Source organism: Chiloscyllium punctatum, chromosome 27, assembly GCF_047496795.1.
Source record: "Chiloscyllium punctatum isolate Juve2018m chromosome 27, sChiPun1.3, whole genome shotgun sequence".
Taxonomy (NCBI): domain Eukaryota; kingdom Metazoa; phylum Chordata; class Chondrichthyes; order Orectolobiformes; family Hemiscylliidae; genus Chiloscyllium; species Chiloscyllium punctatum.
The window spans coordinates 50,010,546-50,036,204 of NC_092765.1; the positions used below are offsets into that span (position 1 = coordinate 50,010,546).

A 25,659-nucleotide genomic window follows, 5' to 3' on the forward strand; every position below is an offset into this window, starting at 1 on the left:
CCCCCAAAAAACAATCCTGATGAAGGGCTTATACCTGAAATGTCTAGTCTCCTCCTCAGATACTGTCTGACCTGCTGTGCTTTTCTAGTGCCACACTTTTCACCTCTGGTATACTGGTATCCTAGGGTTTAGGTAGACTTGCAATGCTATTAGGGAGGGGGTTTAAACCTTTTGATCAAGAGATAATGAAGAAATGGTCAAATCAGAATAGTAAGTGACTTGATGGGGAACTTGCAGGTGGTAGTGTTCCCATGTATCTGGTGCTCTTCCCCTTCTAGATTGAAGTAGATGTGGGTTTGGAAAGTGCTACTAAGGAGCCTTAGTGAGTTTCTGCAGTGCATCTTCTAGCTGGTGGAAGGCGTAGATGCTTGTGGATGTTAAGTGGGCTGCTTTGTCCTGGACGGTGTTGAACTTCTTGAGTGTTATTAACACTGCACTCATCCAGGCAAGTGGGGAGTATTCCATCACACTCCTGACTTGAGCCTTGTAGATGGTAGACAGGTTTGGGAAGTCAGAAGTTGAGTTACCTAACTGCAGGATTCCTAGACTCTGCCCTGCTCTTGTAGCAGTATTTATATGGCTCGTCCAATTCAATTTCTGGTCAAGGTGGCCTCAAGGCTGTTAATAATGGTGTATTTGGCAATAGTAATGACAATAAACGTGAAGGGGAATGGTTAAATCCTCATGAAAACAGATCATTGTGTGATATGAATATTACTTGGCACCTATAAACCTAAGCCCAGATATTGTCCAGGTCTTTGTTGAATGTGAACAAGGCCTGCTTCTTTATCTGAGGAATCTGGAATGCACTGTCTGTGAAGGTAGTGGGGAAGCTGGCAACCTTACAACCTTTAAAAATATTTTGATGAACACTTCAAATATAACATTAAAGGATATGAGGAGAGCAGGAAATTGGATTGGTGCACCTTTAGTGGTAGTTATGTCCGTGCAGATTTGATGGGCCAAACGGCTGCATGAATCAGTGTGTGAATGGTGGTGAACATAGTCACTGATGATTGCACTGTCTGCACTCTGACCGAATGATGGAGGAAAGACTATTAATGGAGCAACTCAAGATGGTTGGGCCCCAGACCCTAGATATTTTCTAACCATCTTGTTTAGAAATGTTGTTATGCACCTCTGGAGCAGGGGGGACTTGAACCTAGGCTTCCTGACTTAGAGGTAGGGACACTACAACTGCACCACAAGAGACGAGGAACTGCTACAGAAATGCCCTGGAGCAGAGATGACCAACCTCCAACCATCACAACTATCCCCTTTTGTGCCAAGTCTCGACTCTGGCCAGTGGAGACTTTTTCGATTGCCACTGACTCCAGTTTTACTCAGGTTCCTTAAAGCTGAAAATGTGTTGCTGGAAAAGCACAGCAGGTCAGGCAGCATCCAAGGAGCAGGAGAATCGACGTTTTGGGCATAAGCCCTTCTTCAGGAATCATTCGGGCTTATGCCCGAAACGTCGATTCTCCTGCTCCTTGGATGCTGCCTGACCTGCTGCGCTTTTCCAGCAACACATTTTCAGTTCTGATCTCCAGCATCTGCAGTCCTCACTTTCTCCTCAGGTTCCTTAATACCACACACAGTCAAATACAGCCTTGATATCAAACTTACCTTATCTCTGTGTATCTTTCATGTATGTATGGCCTCTCCTGACATCACTCACATGTATCTTAAGACTTGCAAGGCAGTAGTACCATGGCCTATTTGAGGTGACTGCAGAGGTGCTGTTGTGAACTGATGCCAGCTCAGTTTTGCTGCTGTTAGGAAGGGGTATGGGGATGGGAGTACTTGTATCCTGATTAATAATGATTTCCTTTCAATTAGGTTATCTCAAGGTCAGCTGGGAAGCTGTGCTGTAGTGTCATTAGACTAGTACAGATGGTTCCACTACATTGTGCATTTTGTTAACACTAATTCGCTGTAACACAATTAACAAATTGGGGAGACTGATTCTACAGTGCAAATTTTTAAAATGTGTGTTGGCTGCAACGTGATTATATTGCCAACACTTTAAGCATTGTTTCTAAAGCGTGATTTTTCTATAATTATGGGGTTGCACAAGTATGCAACCAGTGTGTGATAGAAGAACTACCTGTAATGTTATTAGACTAGTAATTTAGAGGCCTTAATGTTTCAGGAACATGGATGTGAATCTGAGTGTGGCAAATGATGTAATGTGAATTCAATTAAAAGAAAATCTGGAATTCAAAGCTAGCAAACATAGATTTTATTAATCAATCTGGTTCACTAATGTATTTTTATAGAATGAAATCTACCACTATTACCTACTCTGGCCTACATGTGACTCCAGACCCACAGCAATATGGCGGATTCTTGACTGGCCTCTGAAACGGCCTTGCAAGCCTCAATTCCAGGGCAATAATGATAGGCAATAAACAGTAGCCCATCCAGTGTCCATGTCTCCCACATACAACTTAAACAAGGAAACGAGCATGCACCATTTGTGGTTGAGATTTCATAATTCCAAATCTTAATATCTATTTATGACAAACCTTTGTGCATTTTCCAGTCTCCTATTTAATGGGAAAACAATTACACAAGGAAGTTTTAACAATTTGAATAAAAATGTCCATAAGCCAACTTTTTGCTGAAACATCCACTGTCTCAGAAATATCCACTTTGTGCAGGAGCCACAACCTTTTTTCTCCCCCATTCGTACATGGGAAGTGGGATCACTAATTAGGTCAGTGTTTCCTGCCCATCACCAATTGTCCTGGAGAAGGTGATGGTTAGCTGTCATATAAACAAAAAAAAAATCTCTTTGCTCACTCACCAATGATTAACCACTGGCCTTTGAATATGGTGGCCGTAAACTGATGGAGCTTTACTCTGGTAGAAGAATGCTGAAAACCATTGTCATGAAACAGAATTAACCAATTGGCATTTACTCCACGGGAGATCTGCTGCAATGTGTTTGCTCTAGCAATGTATGTCATGGGTTTATGTATTAAGAAAGAAAACCTACCTTAATTTAGAAATTAAGATTGGAAAAGCCAGGCCTTCCCACTTACTGTATAATCATTTTACCATTAATGTAAATTGTAATTTATTAAGTTTCTGGACAATTTAACTCTGAGCATTTCAACAGAATGCTAAATCTTTGAATAGCTAGAGGAAGCAGCACCTTGAGTGAATCAGCCAATTGCTGGGGCCTATGACCTACATAGCTAGCATCTTACTGGCACTGAAATTGCTCCCACCCATGGTGTGTTAGATATAGAGGATTTGTACGCTGTTAGCTCACCAAGAGGGACCAGTGCAGAGGCATCAATGAATCATTGCATCAGTGAAGATGGCTTCTACATTTCTCAAGCAGGTGCCTTGAATTTCAAAAGTTTAACTTTTGTTTTTATTCATTCAAGGGACATGTCCTTTGATGGTTAGCCATTCATCTGATGTAGAAACCTCCACAATGCCGTTTGAAAGAGATTGTAACAATTTTGTGAATTTGTGAAATGTGGAAGGTATTGGCTTCCATTGTGTCAGTAGTGGCCCTGCAAATGAATTCCAGGATTTTGACCTGGTGATAGTGAAGGAACATTGATACATTTGCAAGGCATGATTGTGTGTAACTTAGAAGGAAATTTGCGGAGGGTGATGTTCCTATTCATCTGGAACTGTTCCAACGTAATCTATTCCTGCCATTTTCATTGGGGTTGTCTGCAGAAAGCTGGGTTCTTGCTGTATTTTGCTGTTAAAATGCAGTTTAGCTGTGGATTCTAGCACATGTGAACATGCTCCTCAGCAGCTTTATCCCACCCCTCACAATGATATTACCAAGTTGCACAGAACCCTGGGAATAGGTGATCCATTTTTCTATGTTCAGGGTACAGGATGTGATACAAAAGAACCTGAATGTGACAGACAGATAAAGGGTCAAACTAAAAAAGCCAAAGTGGTTTAAGGTTCAAGGTTGTCTGGAGTAATGCAAGTATTCTCCCTGGAGAATGAACAGGCTTTTGTTGCCGATATTTTAATAGTTGATCTTTATAAGTCCATGCAAGTACAAGCTGTGTCTGTGTCATCACTTTCTTATTAAATTTGCTAGGTTTTTTTAACAAAATTACCATGTGCATTCTTATCATCTGCAGATTCCTGCTGCTTATAAACAACATGAACAATTACAATAGTAGACAGGTACAGTGAAGCCTGGAAAGGCCACAGGTATAAAATGGTTCAACAGCACAAGTATAAAAATGACCATTCCCTTCGAGACAGAATCCAATTTTTCAAACACCATAATCATTAGTTTGAAGTCCTCCAAAGACTATGAACTGACACTAACTGCACAGTTCATTTTCAGGTTTTGGTTTAATTCTCTCTTGGAAGAAACACATTTTGAGTCATTTGATTTAACTTTAAGGTAGTTGCTTGTACTGATCTAGTGTCATTGGGGAAAGTTGGCAGTGTGGTCATGGGATTACACCTGTTGCTAGGAGGCAAGCAAAGACTAGATACAGTGAAGTATGCAGAATTTGCTGAGAACAGTTCTGGCATCTCCTCAAAGAATTGAAGAGTTTAGGAACAGGTAGCAGGGCTGCCCACTACATGAGAGTGGACATTGGACAGGAGGGAAGTACAAAGCAATGGTGGTACAATAAATTTGAGAGAATTCCTTTTTGCAGATTGATTTACGGACAAAATATTTTCTGTAGCCTGCATGCGATCAGCACAGGTCGTCCCAGCATGAAGAAGGGTGTGGACAGGAAAGATCTAGCAATCGGCTCATACCTTAGAAGAAACGGTCCATCAAGTCACAGCAAATGCCTGTTTTTTAAGTGAGTCTTCAGTTTGCTATTCACCACCACTCTGATATCCAGATTGTCACAAGATCTGATCTCAAATGCCAGTTATGATTAGATTCCCTACAGTGTGGAAACAGGCCCTTTTACCCAACAAGTCCACACCAACCCTCCGAAGGGCAGCCCACCCAGACCCGCTCCACTCTGACTAATGCACCTAACACTATGGACAATTTAGCTTTGCCAATTCACCTAACCTGCACATCTTTGGATTGTGGGAGGAAACTGGAGCACCCAGAGGAAACCCATGCAGACCAGGGGAGAATATGCAAACTCCACACAGATAGTTGCCCAAGGCTGGGATCGAACCTTGGTCCCTGGTGCTGTGTACTTAGCCACCTTGCCACCCTTAGCTAGAGAAGGGACAATCAAATTCTCAAAAGTAAGCAAGAGGGAGTACAGGCATTGAGAAGCCATTTCTCACATTATCCTCAAATGAATTTAAAAATCTCCAAATGTCTCTCACAAGTCAGTCAAAGCCAATGCAACTCCAAACATGCTGTCTGATAGGCGACTTGAAGGGTATGCTGCTGTGTTACAGAGAATCCCACTGGTAATACTGTAGGTTTTCCAATGTCCGGTCCTTGTTGATTAAATTTGACTTTTTAAAAAAATTACTTCATGGGATATGGGCATGACGATCAATATTTATTGCCTATTCGTAGATACCCTTGCAAAGGTGGTGGTAGTCCATGCAGTCCCTGTTCTGAACATTCTCAAGAATGATCAAGGGGAAGGGAAAGAGAGGAGAATGCAGAAAGCATCAGAAGTCCCATCTGATGCCAATCTTTTTGCCTAAATAGTTAACCACATCTCCCAATACTCCCTTCTTAGCTGCTTTTGGATAGCAGCTAGAATACTACTTCACAGATATTTTTAATAAAAGCCCATCACCTTCTCCTTCGTTTTGCCAACATCTAGCTCAAACATTTCACTTTAGTGACTTTGAACCTCCAGGACAATTTTATCAACAGGACCGTTGTGCTGGGGAGGACAGGGAAGAATGAGAAGCTCTCCATCAGGATGCAGAGGTGGTAGGGGATAGTGTTGGGTCTAAACATTAGGAGTTTGCAAGCTGAGTGTTGGCCTGTACTGGTGGATTGATCTCTGGCTTCAGAATTTGCCACATTTTGGGCTTGTGAACTGCTCCCTCTTTGTTGATCGACTTTTAATCAGAGTAACAGGATTTCATATACGATGAAGATAGGAATCATCTATTTCAAATCCATCATCTTGTGAAATGGCTTTTGCCTTTTACTCTCCCTCTGCTCCATGTTTGCTTTCTGTTTCCTTGAATTATTCTCCCATCTTCAGCTCCTTGCACTCTTTCATGCTGATTTCTCTAAAACTGCCCCCATCACCATTTTGGGTTTAGCTGGTCAAAGGCTCACTTTGTCAAGTGAATGTACTTCTGTCCAGATCTCTCAAGATAACAAGATGGAGAAAGCAGTCTCAAGGATGACTGAGATGACAGGTAAACATTTGGGGTAATTATGAGGGAGAAGGTCTCTTACAAATTAATCCTGAAAACTACAAAGAATTTAGGATGAAGGTTTGGTAGCTAGTTCAACACTTGCAGCGTTGAATAATACAATTAGGGTTAGACAGTGTTTATGGCTGTTATCCAATGAGCCACAGCATAGATACTGTGAGGAATGACCTACCAACAAGTTAATACCCTGTGCAATTACAGTTAAATGACCAGTGTTCACCAAACTGGTCATTCAACCCCATACCTTCACTGCTGGACTAGAGTCATAGAGATGTACAACATGGAAACAGACCTTTCGGTCCAACCTGTCCATGCCAACCAGATATCCCAATCTAATGAAGTCTGACCTGCCAGCACCAGGCCCATATCCCTCCAAACCCTTCCTATTCATATACCCATCCAAATGCCTCTTAAATGTTGCAATTGTACCAGCCTCTACCACATCCTCTGGCAGCTCATTCCATACATGTACCACCCTCTGCGTGAAAAATTGCCCCTTAGGTCTCTTTTATAGCTTTCCCCTCTCACCCTAAACCTATGCCCTCTAGTTCTGGACTCCCCAACCCCAGGGAAAAGACTTTGTCTATTTATCCTATCCATGCCCCTCATAATTTTGTAAACTTCTATAAGGTCACCCCTCAGCCTCCGACGCTCCAGGGAAAACAGCCCCAGCCTGTTCAGCCTCTCCCTGTAGTTCAAATCCTCCAACCCTGGCAACATCCTTCTAAATCTTTTCTGAATCCTTTCAAGTTTCACAACATCTTTCCAATAGGAAGGAGACCAGAATTGCACTTTAATGCTGTACGAATTATCTTGAGGATAACATTCTTAAATCTATAATATTTGAGCCTTGATGGAGTTTCTGGATTTCCAAATCACCGTTAAGTGACTAACAGTACAAAGTCGCCCTTTTGTTTGTAGCTCCGCTTGACCTTTCCTGTTCAAGAATCATGTCAACTAATGTTAGAAATTTTGGCACAGGATACATTATACACTGAGGATGGGCCCTCTACACTCCTGCTTAAATAATGAAGGACAGTCCCCTCCACTCAGGCCTGTTTTAACAATTCAGCTTCTAGTTATTATGATGCAGGAGGCCCAAGAGGAACCCTTGCCTCACACAGCTGCTGACCAACCTGAGACCAGGAGCTCTGGTGTACCAATACTGCCACTGGATTCAGTGGCGTTGCTGGTACTGATCGAAGACACTTTGGCACTGCCAGGGCCTCCAGCTTACAATAACCAGGTTGGGAGGTTTAGGCAATGAGAGTGGGAGCTCTGTTGGAAAACATGGTGTGGGCAAGGTTGAGAGCAGGAATTAAAATCGTGGTATGGTACCATCATCATGATACCAGGGGAAGAGTGGTGTCCAGAGGCATCCCTGCCAGGGGTCCAACTGATGCCCTTGAGAGGTCCAATTAATGGTCACTTAAAGGCCTCATCCAGCCACTGGTAGGATGTAAATGGTGTCAGGAGAGGCCCACACAGTGTGTCCAGTCAGGCAAGTCATTCCATGCAGGCTGGTAACAGATTATGAGGCCAAACACTAAGCCATGCCCTGGCCCCATTGGAAGTGCCCCACGAGGTTTTGCTCTCCTCCCATGCCATTTTAAACCCCAGCAGTATGGCAGGTGGCAAGCTCCCCAAAATTAGAGTCATAGACGCATAATGGCACAGAGAGAAGCCATTTGAGCACCCTTACCTAATGCCAATTCCATGGCAGAACATTGGCCCAACTCTTGAACCAGTGTCATTATTTGTCTGCCAGAAAACTGTCTGCCTCTGATTGGCTCTCTCAAGGCGAGTCTCTCTGAACCAGAAAAGTAAGAACTTCAGCCTCTTAATGGCCAATTCCCTTCAGTGGGCTCCTCCTATCCCAGTCTCTGGGGTGTGGGTGGGAGCTGACAAGGAGTCTGGCATCCTGTAAAATTACACTCATACTGTAAACAATGCCTTATCCATTTATTCAGTCTTTTGTACACATACAACATAGGAATAGGAGGAGCCACCAAACTCCCTGCCAACCAGTGAGATCATGGCTGATCTGCCACCTAACTCCATTTTGATCCGTATCCTGCAATAGGTTTGCTTAAAACAAATCTATCCATCTCAGATCAAAAATGAACAAATGATTCTGCATCAATTGCTATTTGCAATTGATAGTCCAACCTGAACCTGAGGGTAACCTTATAGAGATTCATAAAATCATGAGAGGTATGGTTAGGGTAAGCAGGCAAGGCCTCTTCCCTCGGGTGGGAGAGTCCAAAACTAGACATAGGTTTAGGGTGAGAGAGGAAAGATATAAAAGGGAGTGAGGACAACTTTTTCATGCAGAAGATGGTGTGTGCATGGAATAAGCTGCCAGAGGAAGTGGTGGAGGCTGGTACAGTTAGAACATTTAAAAGACATCTGGATGGGTATATGAATAGGAAGGGTTTAGAGGGATATGGGCCAAATGCTGGCAAATGAGACTAGATTTTTATATTGGAATTCTGGTCAGCATGGATGAGTTGGACCAAAGGGTCTCTTTCTGTGCTCTGTATCTCTAGGACTCTATTGTTCTTTGCAGTGGAGGTATATGTTATTAACACTTTGCAGAAGTCTGGCCCTAATTTTTAGACTGTGTTCCATAAATCCGAGACTCCCCACCCAGTGGAAATAGTGCCCCCAATTTACACTGTCTGCTCCCCTATCCCAGCTCCATTCCATTAATACCAGTCCTCACTCAGCCGACTTTAAACGCCCTTGTGATTCACTGAATCCTAAACCAGTTTGGAGCAGCAGGATCAAGGCTTGGTTCCTGATCAGTTCCTGGTTGACTCCGTGGGATGACAGTGGACACCTATTGCAGTGCTCCCAGGAAGGGAAGATGGGATGTAAATCACCCCCAGGTTGTTGCTCCTGTTTCCTCCTAGTCCAGGCAATGTGTGAAGGTACTGAGAGCAGGAATCCGATCAGCTGTGAGGATCCCCCTGGTGGATCAGTAGAAAATCTTTCAAACCTGGGGATGTGCAGTCCCCAGCTTAAAGTAAGTGTAGCTAAGTCATCTGCAGGAAATCATGAAGGAGGACATTCTGTGAAACTGAAAAGCTGAACATTCTATCACTGACTGAATACAAAACATGCTGGCGATCACAGTGGGTCGGGTAGTATCCACGGGTGTGATTTCAGCACATTTTGTTTTCAGTACAGATTCCAGCATCTGCAGTAATTTGCTCCTACATTCTGTCACAAACAATTCTTGATCAAACACTGATGGAAGCCCCTAAATGTTGGTCTGTCTCTTCTTAAGCATTAACATTCTGACTGAAAATGTCACATTTATATACAATATCGAGATGCTTAATGCACTTTATATACTCCACAAAGACAGTGCAATCAAGGCTAACAATAAGTGCATCATATTCTGACCAAACTTTACAAGACAGTCATTAATTATTATATCAAACCAATGTTGAGACATCTGACAGTTTGATTGTAAAACCACATTACTTATACAGGAAGAAAATGCCCTTGTAACAGTAAGTCTTCTGATGAGTTGGGTCTTGATGATAAAACTGCATTAAGTTCTTCTTGTTAAAAAAACCATCTCAGTGCTCGTACAAAATTAGTTTTGTGTCCCAGCCTTGCCCACAGGTAAAAATCCTCCAAACAGCTTCAGTGAAGCGCAATCTCCATCGACGTGCAAATACTCTGGACATCTTTTCAACAATAGTTGCAGTTTTCCTTTGGTGATATGGTCTTCTCCTCTGCTGTGCGAGTATTGGTGGTGGTCCGGATGATGGTGACCACTTCCCATATCATTGATCCCATTGCCTAAACACTGATGACTCCAGCTCCTCGCTGGTCTGTTTTAGACAACATCCAATGTCTTGGCCAGGGTAACCACCCGGCATAATCAAATATTCAGGTGCCAAAGTTGTGTTGGCTCTGCTCATTTGCAGCTTTGTGAAACACGGTGAGATCACAGCTAGATGAGTGACAATGCTACATTTCTGCCGTAATTACACATAATATCACATTTAATCATACCTTAGCAATTGGCTCATTGTGTCTCTGAGTCCAATCGAATCTTGACGGTGAAGATGGAGGAAGGGAATTGTTGATCGTCAGATCCTTGAGTTCCTTGTGATCGAAGCTATTCAAGGTCTTCATGGATCTCTCCTCAGGAGATCACTGTGAGCATCTACAAAACCATAAAGTGCTTACCATAAAGACTGTCTGTTTTTTTCCAGTTTTTTTTGATAACTGGCATTGGATCTCCAGGTGCCTTTCACTTTACATCGTGATTCTGAGAAATCTATCATTAATAGTCATTATTATGCGTATTCCTTTAAAACCTACAGATGGTGGAAATTAATGACCATTAGTCAGAGGTTATACCATGTCGCCCCAAAAGCTGTCAGGTTAACGCACATCGTCTAACTTCTCATTGTTCCAGGTAAACCATGGAAGTACTGGCCCTGGTACATTCTTGGACACAGGTTATGATACGTGTGCAAGTCTCAGTGAAATTCCTGGCCTGGTCTCATTATCGCCATTGACGAAAAGGACATCGATTTTAGAATCTATTGATCAATTTGCTTCTTCGAACTTTTAATTTCTTCCCGGGGTCGGAATGGCACCATGTTCTTTTTTAACCATTGGCCACTCGGCATCTGGAATAGCCCATCTTTGGAGCCTCCTTGTGGCCTGACCAAGATGGCAGAATTTGGGACTGGGCCTGATCCAAGCACGAGAGGCACCTTGACCACTCTGGACCAAGGCTGGCTTCATTATCTATTGAACAGACAGCACAAAGTATTATCCCTGTGCTGGACTGACAGTTTGGGAGATTCTCTAGATCTAAGATCCACAGTGCAGCTAATTGAGGAAAAATAATACAGTAGCCCTTCTGATTCCTTTGCTGCCTGTCTCCAAATCCAGAGTTCCAGGTTTCCGGAACAGTCACTATTGCAGCGAGTATTCATTTGAGTCAACAAAGTTTAAAATGGATAGAACATGCAAACGTTCCTTTGTCTGTGTTGTCCAGGATGCAGTGAGATAAATTTGTGAAGCAGTGGAAAGAAGAAGGGAAGATTGTTGGTTTGACTGGAACTGTGCAGTAGGTCTCAGTCAAACTATGAGATCTTCATAAAGATTGCAATGCATGGATTAAGCTGTATCCTTTGTCATAGCTGAGGCCTAACCTCAGTTACTCATTGGAAGTCTCTAGAAGGATGAAACATACCTGGTTACCAGGGTTCGGGGTGCAAGGTGCTGGCTGCCGATGCCAGTACAAAGATATTCAGCATGCCTTCTCATTTCTCATTCAGAGGAGGGCATTCATGCTCAGATACGTTTGGTAAGGCTGAGGCAGGATTGTAGGACTGTGACATTAAACAAATGCAGGGGTCAGGAATGAATAATGTCCTGGTCAAAAAAAGGGCCAATCTATTTGATGAGAGGTGGAAATAGTGACATCTTCCACTAGTTTGGAAGGAGAGCCTTGATTAGTACATTCTGAATGCATTAAATTGAAGCAAAGTCAAAAGAAAAAAAAAACAGGAATTCTAATCAGCTGGAGCTCCTTGACAGCCACTTGGAGTCCTCACAATCTGATAGCAATGATGACGAGAGTATCTATCAATATACTCCTTGAACTGAGTTCATAACAGCCTGAATCCCACTGATGACCTATTGGACTGCTCAGCCTAAGTGTTGCCAAATGCTTCAGTGTTTTGTTGGGTCCAGCTTGCTGTCTGGTGTCCACAGTGCTATCAGAAGTAGGAAGGTTTGGCTGCACAGAGTGGTTTGGAGATTAACCTGGTGCTGTGTGAGTTTTAACTTCACCAAGTGGAGCTGTAAGGTTCTCCCCCTATTGCACACTATCCCTTGGATGTACAAAAGCAATGTACCCCGATGCTTGAATCAGTGCACGTTTGCAGACACTTCCAATGTCAATGAAAATAAATGAAAGAGACACTAGCAATAGCAGCGGTTGATTGAATTGCACATACAGTATTTACAGCCACCTCCTGGGCATTCGGATGATATGCACTTGATCTGATCCCGTCGCCTGTTAGGTTGAATGCCCAGCCGGACCTGTGCTACTGTCCAGTGAGGACTGAGAGAGGCGGCGAGTGAGGGGAGCCACCGTCGAGTCCACAAGAGACGAGGATGGGAAGAGTTTGTACCAGCCAGTTACCAGGGTCGACAGGTCGAGCTCCTCCAAGAGGATTTGGGCCATGCCCATGAAATACTTGTGGTCCATCCGACCATAATCACCCCAGACAATCACCTGCAATTATACATCAGGAGCAACAATTTCATCAGTCAATCACAGCGAAGGTTTATTTAAACTAAAGGGTCTGGGGACTGACCCTGACAGTACTTTACCTAAAGAGGTCAAGAACTATTAATGACATTTTAAAAAATCACATTCCCATATCAAGGGCCCAGAGTAAAAATCAAAACTTCCTCTACTGTTTCAAACTCAAATCAAAACTTTCTCTACTCTTTTGAACTGAAAGGAAAGCTTCCCCTTTCCTTTTAAAACTGGAAGCAAACAAAACAAAGCTCTCTCTACACTGTCCCCAATCAAACACTCCCAGGAAAGGGTCAGCACGGGATTAGATACTGAGTAAAGCTCCCTCCACACTGTCCCCCATTAAACACTCCCAGGACAGAGACAGCACGGAGTTCAGATACAGAGTAAAGCTCCCTCTACATCATCCCCATCATACACTCCCAGGACAGAGACAGCACGGGGTTCAGATACAGAGTAAAGCTCCTTCTACACCATCCCCATCACACACTCCCAGGAAAGGGACAGCACGGGGTTCAGATACAGAGTAAAGCTGCCTCTACACCATCCCCAAGAAACATTCCCAGGACAGAGACAGCACGGTGTTCAGATACAGAGTAAAGCTCCCTCTACACTGTCCCCCCATCAAACACTCCCAGGGACAGAGACAGCACGGGGTCAGATACAGAGTAAAGCTCTTTCTAGACTGTCCCCCCATCACACACTCCCAGGACAGAGACAGCACGGGGTTAGATACAGAGTAAAGCTCCCTCTACACTGTCCTCTCATCAAACACTCCCAGGAAAGGGACAGCACGGGGTTCAGATACAGAGTAAAGCTTCCTCTACACTGTCCCCATCAAACACTCCCAGGGACAGAGACACCACGGGGTTCAGATACAGAGTAAAGCTCCCTCTATACTGTCCCGCCATCAAACACTCCCAGGGACAAGGACAGCACGGGGCTCAGATACAGAGTAAAGCTCCCTCTACACTGTCCCCCATCAAACACTCCCAGGACAGGGACAGCACTGGGTTCAGATACAGAGTAAAGCTTCCTCTACACTGTCCCCCCCATCAAACACTCCCAGGGACAGAGACAGCACGGGGTTAGATACAGAGTAAAGCTCCCTCTACACTGTCCCCCCATCAAACACTCCCAGGGACAGAGACAGCACGGGGTTAGATACAGAGTAAAGCTCCCTCTACACTGTCCCCCCATCAAACACTCCCAGGACAGAGACAGCACGGGGTTATATACAGAGTAAAGCTTCATCTACACTGTCCTCCCATCAAACACTCCCAGGGACTAGAGACAGCACGGGGTTAGATACAGAGTAAAGCTCCCTCTACACTGTCCCCCCATCAAACACTCCCAGGACAGAGTAAAGCCACCTCTACACTGTCCCCCAATCAAACACTCCCAGGACAGAGACAGCACGGGTTAGATACAGAGTAAAGCTCCCTCTACACTGTCCCCCATCAAACACTCCCAGGAAAGGGACAGCCCGGGGTCAGATACAGAGTAAAGCTCCCTCTACTCTGTCCCCCCATCAAACACTCCCAGGGACAGAGACAGCACGGGGTCAGATACAGAGTAAAGCTCTTTCTAGACTGTCCCCCCATCACACACTCCCAGGACAGAGACAGCACGGGGTTAGATACAGAGTAAAGCTTCCTCTACACTGTCCTCTCATCAAACACTCCCAGGAAAGGGACAGCACGGGGTTCAGATACAGAGTAAAGCTGCCTCTACACTGTCCCCATCAAACACTCCCAGGACAGAGACACCACAGGGTTCAGATACAGAGTAAAGCTCCCTCTATACTGTCCCGCCATCAAACACTCCCAGGGACAAGGACAGCACGGGGCTCAGATACAGAGTAAAGCTCTCTCTACACTGTCCCCCATCAAACACTCCCAGGACAGGGACAGCACGGGGTTCAGATACAGAGTAAAGCTGCCTCTACACTGTCCCCATCAAACACTCCCAGGGACAGAGACACCACGGGGTTCAGATACAGAGTAAAGCTCCCTCTATACTGTCCCGCCATCAAACACTCCCAGGGACAAGGACAGCACGGGGCTCAGATACAGAGTAAAGCTCCCTCTACACTGTCCCCCATCAAACACTCCCAGGACAGGGACAGCACTGGGTTCAGATACAGAGTAAAGCTTCCTCTACACTGTCCCCATCAAACACTCCCAGGGACAGAGACAGAACGGGGTTAGATACAGAGTAAAGCTCCCTCTACACTGTCCCCCCATCAAACACTCCCAGGACAGAGACAGCACGGGTTAGATACAGAGTAAAGATCCCTCTACACTGTCCCCCCCATCAAACACTCCCAGGGACAGAGACAGCACGGGGTTAGATACAGAGTAAAGCTCCCTCTACACTGTCCCCCCATCAAACACTCCCAGGGACAGAGACAGCACGGGGTTAGATACAGAGTAAAGCTCCCTCTACACTGTCCCCCCATCAAACACTCCCAGGACAGAGTAAAGCCACCTCTACACTGTCCCCCAATTAAACACTCCCAGGACAGAGACAGCACGGGTTAGATACAGAGTAAAGCTGCCTCTACACTGTCCCCCCATCAAACACTCCCAGGACAGAGACAGCACGGGTTAGATACAGAGTAAAGCTCCCTCTGCACTGTCCCCCCATCAAACACTCCCAGGACAGAGACAGCACGGGTTAAATACAGAGTAAAGCTGCCTCTACACTGTCCCCGCCATCAAACACTCCCAGGACAGAGACAGCACAGGGTCAGATACAGAGTAAAGCTCACTCTACACTGTACCCCCATCAAACACTCCCAGGACAGAGACAGCACGGGTTAGATACAGAGTAAAGCTGCCTCTACACTGTCCCCCCAACAAACACTCCCAGGACAGAGACAGCACGGGGTTCAGATACAGAGTAAAGCTCTCTCTACACTGTCCCCCTATCAAACACTCCCAAGAAAGGGACAGCCCGGGGTCAGATACAGAGTAAAGCTCCCTCCACACTGTCCCCAATCAAACACTCCCAGGAAAGGGTCAGCACGGGATTAGATACGGAGTAAAGCTCCCTCTACACTGTCCCCCATCAAACACTCCCAGGACAGAGACAGCACGGAGTTCAGATACAGAGTAAAGCTTCCTCTACACTGTCCCAAACAAACGCTCCCAAGACAGAGACAGCACGGGGTTCAGATACAGAGTAAAGCTCCTTCTACACCATCCCCATCAGACACTCCCAGGACAGAGACAGCACAGAGTTCAGATACAGAGTAAAGCTCCCTCTACACTGTCCCCCCATCAAACACTCCCAGGACAGAGACAGCACGAGGTTCAGATACAGAGTAAAGCTCCCTCTACACCATCCCCAAGAAACATTCCCAGGCCAGAGACAGCACGGTGTTCAGATACAGAGTAAGCTACCTCTACACTGTCCCCCCATCAAACACTCCCAGGGACAGAGACAGCACGGGGTTCAGATACAGAGTAAAGCTGCCTCTACACTGTCCCCCCATCAAACACTCCCAGGAAAGGGACAGCACTGGGTTCAGATACAGAGTAAAGCTTCCTCTACACCATCCCCATCAAACACTCCCAGGAAAGGGACAGCACGGGATCAGATACAGATTAAAGTTCCCTTTACACTGTCCCCCCCCATCAAACACTCCCAGGAAAGGGACTCCACGGGATTAGATACAGAGTAAAGCTTACTCTACACCATTCCCATCAAACACTCCTATGACACAGAAAGCACGGGATTAGATACAGAGTAAAACTCTCTGTCTGCACTGTCTCCCATCTAACACTCTCAGGACAGGGACAGTATGGGATAAGATACATGAATAAAGCATCCTCTACACTGTCTCTAACAAACACTCCCAGGACAGAGACAGCACAGGGTTAGATACAGTTTAAGATTTCCTAGTTCTCCTCTGCCTTACCCAATGACATTGAGCCCTGTGTAGTCCCTGTGACCTTGCTGAACAAAGGGAAGTGGCTGATGATTACAATCCTGTAACAGTGGAGCAGGGGATGTGAGACTAACTAACACAGGCTCTTTATTCTGCCTGTTCAGACAGCTCTGCCAAGTTATCTTAACCCTGAGGGGAACAGAGAGGAGGGAATGTCTTTCCAAAGAGAATACAGCACAGCTCCTAGCTGGAATAGGTTGTGATTTTGTCAAGTATCAACCTGAATCTCACTTCTAATTCCTTAGGCAGAGGTCAGGTCACAATGTTGCTCACATACATGAAACATGGAAGCCAAACCAGAGTATTGTTCCCGGGCCTGAAACTGCCAAGTAGTTAAAGTCCATAATTCCTCTTGTGTCCTTAACTGGCATCACTGAGAACTCATAACCCACAGCTGGGCAGCTGGCATGGCGATGGTGCCAGGGCACTGGACTATACATGAACTTGCTGAAGTCTGGCAATGTCAGTGATGCTGAGCAGTTATTAGGTTAGAGCAGAGTGTATCGGAGGTGCTGTTCCTCAGTGGCTGATTCTATTCTGAGGTTCACTGAGCTACTCAGACAGACTTTCAAAGCCTCATGAATTATTCTGACTAGTTTCAAGCTATTTTGAAGCCAACATTTATTTAAATTCTAATAAGACCTTAAGCCCTATGATAAGACACAGGAACTGAAGTAGGCCTTTCAGCCCATCAAGTCTGTTCTACCATTCAATGAGCTGATCTGATAATCCTCAACTCAACTTTCCTGCCTTTTCCCTATTACCCTCGATTCCCTTAATAATTAAAACGCTGTCTATCTCAGCCTTGACTATCCTTAATGACCCAACCTCAAGAGCCCTCTGAGGCAAAACATTCCACAGATTCATTCCCCCTCTGAGAGAAGAAATTCCTCCTCATTTCTATCTCAAATATCTGACCCTGTTATCACAGTTCAAACAATCTTTTAGCATATACCATATCAAGTAACCTATGAATCTTTCATGTTTCAATATGGTCACCTCTCATTCTTCCATATTCCAATGAGTACCAGCCTAACCTACTCAACTCCTCTTCATAAGACTGTCTGTCCATTCCTGGAATCAACCTGATGAACTTTCTCTGGATTATCCCCTAATTTCAGTAAATCTTTCCTTAAACAAGTGACCGAGAACTGTTTATGGTTCACAGCTATGGTCTGACAAGTGCCTTATATATTAGAGTGATGCTGGAAAAGCACAGCCGGTCAAGCAACATCCGAGGAGCAGGAAAATCGACGTTTCGGGCAAAAGCCCTTCATCAGGACTTTTGCCCGAAACGTCGATTTTCCTGCTCCTCGGATGCTGCCTGACCTGTTGTGTTTTTCCAGCACCACTCTAATTTGGACTCTGATTTCCAGCATCTGCAGTCCTCACTTTTGCCCAAGTGCCTTATATAGTTTTAACAAAACCTCACTACTTTTATACACCATGCCCGTTAATGATTGAACTAAATTAAATGAACACAACCTACTTGGAAGCACATCACCTGGGACTGGGCCAGAAAAGACCAGTAAAACTGTACAGGCACCTGTAACATATCACCTTGTGACAGTGGAGAGAATCAGTGTCTTCTGATGAAACATGCACACAGCAGCAATAGGTATTAAACTTAATCTAATGATTCATACAGCAGTTCTTTGATCTCTAACTGGTCTTCTCTGACTGAGATGTTCATCAGTCACCTCACTGAAACAGAAAATACACAAAACTATTGAAGCTCATGTCATACCCTCACGTAGCTAGATTGAATTTATAGCCTGAAATAGATTGTTTTACCTAATCAGTTGCTGCCAGTATTTATACATCACACAAAAACAACACTTTATCACCCCTGGTCAGCACAGTCCTCATATTTCTCTTCCCTTTTACGTGTTTATCCAGTCACTCCTAATAACCTACATCTTAACCACTATTTTCCATAACAATTGTCGCAGTTCAGGAAATCCTGGTGATCAGGATGTAATGCCATGGATGTAGATTCGCTCGCTGAGCTGGAAGGTTCATTTACAGATATTTCATCACCATACTATTTTCTATTTATATGATAAATAGAAAGCAGGAAACATCAGCAGTGCTTCACCCTGAGGCTCACTGAAACGTCGGAAAATGAACCTTCCAGCCCAGCAAGCAAAGCTACATCCAGAACCTCAAGCTGACCTACAAATCTTCTCAAAACTCAATGTAATGCCATTAACAAGGGAAAGAAATTATCTTAATGTTCAGTGATTCCCTGTTTTGAAATTTCAAAGAACCATTGTAAAGTTCGCTCTCGGGCTGCAGGTGGCCTGTATCTCATTACCCTGTGGTAATTGTGGTTAAACCTCCCAGCCATTCTTGACATGGCCAAATGATTGGACAGGTGATTGTACAGTGCAGTTATAGGGTCAACCACCTTAGAGTGGGACTGGAGCGAGACATGGGACCTACACCTGGTAGAGTCAACAGATGTTCTTTCCTAATGGACATCTGTGAACTGGAAGTTTTGTTATGACACACTTCATAGTCGTTGTAGTGATTGTAATAAGGTCAGCCAAGTGGATCTCAGTGAATATGAGTTCCCTGTTTGGAACTGCTAATTGGGTCCAATTAGGGAGCCCTGGCTGACAGATAAAAAACAGACGTGTCAGACATGCTGTTCATTCTGAGAGCTGCTTCTGAGGGAGCTGGGTCAGTGTCAAGGATTCTCCATGTGGAAGTTAAGAGTGACTTGGTGACAGGACACCAGCCTCTGGAGAGTTATTTAAGTGGCAATGAGAGTAAAACATGCTCCTGAAGAAATTTACTCACAACAATTGTTGTTGAGTTTGGGTAAGCATTTCTGGCATCATCCCATTATTTGGGAAGCCTGACTCATTTGATCCTGCCATCAAAGACTGGCCCCAGTATGAGCAAAGAATGCACTATTTTTTTCCAGACAAATGATATTGAGGCAGATGAAAAGCAATGAGTAATTCTCCTGACGGCTTGTGGACTCACAGCTTTTTCAGTTATTAGGAACCAAATTTTCCCTGAGGCACCAGTTACTAAACTCTTCCAAATATTTACCCAAAAGTTAAAGAATTGACCCAAAAGTTATGATCCCAAGCCTCCTCTAACTTTGAGACACTACCTTGGCAATTCAAGAACCAGAGGAATTTGCATCTGGATTTTTGACAAGGTTAAGATGACCGACAGCGGCATGTGATATTGGATTAACCTGTAATGAGATGCTCAGAGACCATTTCGCATGTGGGATTAAAGATCTACCCAAGCAAAAGTGCCTACTAGCTGAGACCCAACTGGATTTCAAACTGGCACTCAACTGGCATTATCATTGGAAAATGCAGCAAGCGAAGCATATGAGATGCAGACAATTCCACTTCACCAGTCTGACTGAATTTGGGTAACACCACTTGAGTGAAAGCAATTGCATATCTGAACAGAAGGACTCAAGGTCAGCCCACAGCAAAACCCCAAAACTAAGCCAATCCTTGGCCAAATAGTTAAGATTTTCTTCAAGATCCAGACCGGCAAGCCATTGCACTTGCTGCTGGTGTGTGGAATCAAGACAATGTGAGAGTCCCACTAGACCTAAACTGAGTAAAAAAACTCATAGGTTGACGTCCAGGAGAGTGACACCAACATCTGGTTTGGAAAACTCAAACTGATAAGTAACATTGAATTCAGAACCAGTCAAAAATTAACAACTGGTTAAACAGTTACTCGATTCTAATGGACCTCGATACTGTTGCATCTGCTTCAGTGATCTCAGAAGCAGTCTTTAACAAAACGTGCTCTGGACTCCAAACCTTAAGTTTGCACAAGACCACATCCAGACCGAGAACCTGCACCAGGGAACCTTTACAGATTGAGGGTACATCTCCAGTTCCAGTCTCTTATGAGAAGCAGCTGGTTCAGTTCCCACTAACTGTAAAAGGTTCAGGCCCAAGATGGATGGATTCACCTTGATTGACTCAACATTTTTCAATTAGAAAATGGCTGCCTGAGTGATGTCCTAATTAAATACCTTGAGGTTTTTCAGGAAGGTCTTGGGACGATCAAAGTGGCCAAGGCCATCATGCATGTTGACCAGGAGGCAATTTCACAGTTCTGCAAGACCAGCCCAGTACCGTTTGTCTCACAAGCAAAAGCAGAGGCAGAAATCGGAAGGCTAGAAAGCGAAGAAATCACCCAAAAGTATGCCATCTGATTAATTCATACCTGTAAGGGTTTGTATCAATGTCTAAAACTGCCATTTGGGGTATCTTGAACCTGTGAAGTTTTCCAGTGGATGACGAAGAACATTTTTACAAAGTCCACCCCAGGGTCACCATTTATCTTGATGATACACTAAAAACAGGGAAGACCAATAAGGAGCACTTCGAGAACTTGGACATATCCCTGAGACATTTCCCCCAGGAGGGAAAAATGTGTCTTCCAGGCATCCCAAGACCTACTTGGGCCACAGCATCAACAAGACTGGGTTACATTTATTGGAAGATAAAGTGAGGGTGGTCAAAGATGCTCCAACTCTCATGTTTGCACCAGAGCTAAGATCTTGCCTTGGTTTGGTGAATTATTATGGATAGATTAGATTAGATTCTCTACAGTGTGGAAACAGGCCCTTCAGCCCACCAAGTCCACACCTACACTCCGAAAAGTAATCCACCCAGACCCATTTTCCCTCTGCCCATAGCATTAGGTGCATTAGTCAATTTAGCATGGTCAATTCACCTGACCTGCACATCTTTGGACTGTGGGAGGAAACCGGAACACCCAAAGGAAACCCATGCAGACACAGGGAGAATGTGCAAACTCCACACAGACAGTCACCCAAGGCTGGAATGAACCTGGGACCCTGGTGCTGTGAGGCAGCAGTGCTAACCACTAGTGCCACCCAATAGTTAATACATAACCTGGCCTCAATTCTGGTACCTTTGATCAATCCTTAAAAAAGAGCCTTGGAAATGGTCACGTAGCCAAGCCATAGCTTTCAGGGAAATGAAGAAACAGCTGTCATCCTCTTAGGTATCAGCACGCCATGATCCCACGTGATATCTGATATTGACATGTGATGCCTCCCGTAAGCCATTGGGCTAGCATTAGTTGTAGGTGGCCCAATGGAGAGGAATGTCCAATAGCGTACGCATCCAGGACTTCCTGGACAAGGAAGGCTTGGTGGTAATATATGGAGTTAGAAAGTTCCGCCAATACCTTTATGGACATAAATCTGTAACAACAACAGACAATAAACCAGAGGTCTACTTAAAGAAGACAAGGCCATAACTTCAGGCCAAATTCAGTGGTGGGCTGTAATATTAAGTGCGTATAATTACAAGTTGGAACACCAACCAGAACGCAAATAGCAAATGCGGATGCACTGAGCTGTCTCCCACTGGCAGAGACACCACCTGTGGTACCACCACTGGAAGAGTCTGGAATGATTTTACATTTTCTGGACACACTTCTAGTCTCAGATGACAATATCAGACTTTGGAGACAGGACGTTTCTGGTCCTGGTAAAATTAAAGCAGCTGGTGGTGATGAGGAAAGGGCCATCAGAATTAGAATTTAAAGATTTCCAAACCCAGAAGGACCAAATCACAATAGAGGATGTCATGTTATTATGGAAAGCAAGGGTAGGTGTGCCAAGCAACAGTCGCTGCCAGATACTGGCTGAACTCCACCAGGGTCATCCAGGGGTTTCCAAAATAAAGATGTTGATGAGATGGTGGCCAGGATTGGATAGCTCACATTCCTGATGAAGGTTTTGTGTCCGAAACGTCTCCTGCTCCTCCGTTGCTGCCTGACCTCCTGTGCTTTTCCAGGGTCACACTTTTCAACTCTGACCCCCAGCACCTGAAGTCCTCGTTTTCTCCCTGCAGATATAGCTGCTTTGGTGGGGCAGTGCTCGAGCGCCAACAAGGGCAAAACTTACTGGGAGCAGCTCCCCACATTCGAAGAAATGGTCAATTAAATGCTGGACTTAGTTACACACCAACTGTGCGGGTCTTGTCATGGGCTTAATAGTCTGAGTCATTGTGGAAGCTCACTTAACGATGTGCCACAGAGTTCATTCATCAAACTTGGAGACAACAATATAACAACTCCACACATCGTTTGCAACATACAGACTCGCGGACATGTTGGTCACAGATAAGAGGCCATCGTTTAGCAGCAGAGAGTTTGACTATCTCAAAGTTGAATGGTATTTGACATATAAGGATAGCTCCATACTATCCATCATCCAATAGTCTGGTCGAAAACCGGAGTTTTAAACTTTGAAGGCAGGAATAAAGAAACAGCCTAGAGCTTCACTGTCTCTGTTCCTATTCGATTATAGGATCACCTCTCATGCTCCAGCAGAGTTGCTAAATGGGTGAAATCGGATCTTCCCAGACCTGAGGGCAAGGGTGAAAGGCCATCAGGAAAGCCAATGACGGCCACAAGAGACAGTTCAGGGGACAAAGTTTGGTGTAGGAACCATAGGAATGACCCTGCATGGGGAAGAGGCATGGTCAACGTGAGGTCAAGTCCACTGAGGTATAAGGTTCAGGTAGGTACGATGGTCTTGATCAAGCATGTGGACGCATGAAAGTCGCAAACGGTGTGGGAGCAAAATGTGCCCGGCTCCTCAATAGCCCTCCTGACTTTTCCAGAACCTGTGGGGTCCCCGCCTCTCAGGCAAACATTGAAGATATCATGGAATCACAGATGGGCATGGCGCATGTCTCCATCTTGGAACCTCTGCCATCTGAACAGGAGAAGGATTTCCTTCAGAGAAGCATGAGCACAAGATGCAAACAACTGTGCGTTACATGACAGAGGCAGGGTTGGAGGAACCAAACTTGGTGCTAAACTCCCTGGGAGGAGCTACAAAAAAAAGAAACGTCCTTTGTCCACAGACACCAAGGGACAGGGATGTGGTGATTGTAACAAGGTCAACCATTAGACATTTGAAGAACTTGGTCTCATCAGGGAGCGCTGGCTGACATATATAAACAGGGGTGTCAGATGTTCTGTTCACACTGAGCGTTAGCACTGTGCCACAGTTATCAGCACTGACCTATAGTCAATATATCACGTATTCCCAGTAGCTATCAGGACTGACCTATAGTGAATACACCACATATTCCCAGTAGCTATCAGCACTGACCTATTGTCAATATAACATGTATTCCCAGTATCTATCAGCACTGAACTATCCTCAATACACGACATATTCCCAGTAGCTATCAGCAGTGACCTGCAGTCAATACACCGCGTATTCCCAGTAGCTATCAGCACCGACCTATTCTCAATACACCACATATTCCCAGTAACTATCAGCACCGACCTATAGTCAATACACCGCGTATTCCCAGTAGCTATCAGCACTGACCTATAGTGAATGCACCACGTATTCCCAGTAGCTATCAGCGCTGACCTATAGTCAATACACTACATATTCCCAGTAGCTATCAGCACTGACCTATTCTCAATACACTACGTATTCCCAGTAGCTATCAGCATTGACCTATAGTCAATACACCAGTTATTCCCAATATCTATCAGCACTGACTTATAGTCAATACACCACGTATTTCTAGTAACTATAGGCCGGTGAGCCTCACTTCTGTTGTGGGCAAAGTCTTAGAGAGATTTGTAAGGGATAGGATTTATGAACATCTGGATAGGAATAATGTGATCAAGGATAGTCAGCATGGTTTTGTGAAGGGCAGATCGTGCCTCACAAAACTTATTGAATTCTTTGAGAAGGTGACTAAGGAGGTGGACAAGGGTAAAGCGGTAGATGTGGTGTATGTGGATTTTAGTAAGGCGTTCGATAAGGTTCCCCATGGTAGGCTACTGCAAAAAATACGGAGGTATGGCATTGAGGGTGAGTTGGAGGTTTGGATTAGGAATTGGCTGGCCGGAAGAAGACAGAGGGTAGTAGTTGATGGTAAAGGTTCATCTTGGAGTGCAGTTACTAGCGGTGTTCCGCAAGGATCTGTTTTGGGACTATTGCTGTTTGTCATTTTTATAAATGACCTGGAGGAGGGGCTAGAAGGTTGGGTGAGCAAGTTTGCGGATGATACGAAAGTCGGTGGAGTTGTTGACAGTGAGGAAGGATGTGGCAGGTTACAGCGGGAAATAGATAAGCTGCAGAGCTGGGCAGAAAGGTGGCAAATGGAGTTCAATGTGGGTAAGTGTGAGGTGATTCACTTTGGTATGAGTAACAAAAAGATGGGGTACTGGGCTAATGGTCGGATACTGGGTAGTGTGGATGAGCAGAGGGATCTTGGTGTCCATGTACACAGATCTCTGAAAGTTGCCACCCAGGTAAATAGAGCGGTGAAGAAGGCATATGGCGTACTGGCTTTTATTGGTAGAGGAATTGAGTTCCGGAGTCCTGAGGTCATGTTGCAGTTGTATAAGACTCTGGTGTGGCCGCATCTGGAGTATTGTGTGTAGTTTTGGTCACCATACTATAGGAAGGATGTGGAGGCACTGGAACGGATGCAGAAGAGGTTTACCAGGATGTTGCCTGGTATGGTAGGAAGATCGTATGAGGAAAGGCTGAGGCACTTGGGGCTGTTTTCATTGGAGAAAAGAAGGTTTAGGGGTGACTTGATAGAGGTGTACAAGATGATGAGGGGTTTAGATAGGGTTGACCATGAGAACCTTTTTCCACGTATGAAGTCAGCTATTACGAGGGGGCATAGCTTGAAATTAAGGGGTGGTAGGTATAGGACAGATATTAGAGGTAGATTCTTTACTCAGCGGGTTGTGAGTTCACGGAATGCCCTGCCAGTAGCAGTGGTGGACACTCCCTCTTTACGGGCATTTAAATGGGGATTGGATAGGCATATGGAGGATAGTGGGCTAGTGTAGGTTATGTGGGCTTGGATCGGCGCAACATCGAGGGCAAAAGGGCCTGTACTGCGCTGTATTTTTCTATGTTCTATGTATTCCCAGTAGCTATCAGCACTGACCTATAGTCAATACGCCACGTATTCCCAGAAGCTATCAGCACTGACCTTGAGCCAATACACCACGTATTCCCAGTAGCTATCAGCACTGACCTATA

General features: G+C 44.8%; 1 protein-coding gene across 3 annotated transcripts in view; it reads right to left on the reverse strand.

Annotated features, from left to right (window-relative positions):
- Window positions 1-3,993: 3,993 nt before the first annotated feature.
- Window positions 3,994-25,659, reverse strand: part of rims3 (regulating synaptic membrane exocytosis 3) — a 266,178-nt gene continuing 244,512 nt past the window's right edge. For all 3 annotated transcript variants that reach the window (XM_072548628.1, XM_072548629.1, XM_072548627.1), the window contains exon 8: window positions 3,994-12,610. In XM_072548628.1, the coding sequence (XP_072404729.1) occupies window positions 12,392-12,610 (219 nt within the window). In that variant the 3' untranslated portion in view covers window positions 3,994-12,391. The remainder of the gene's footprint in view (window positions 12,611-25,659) is intronic.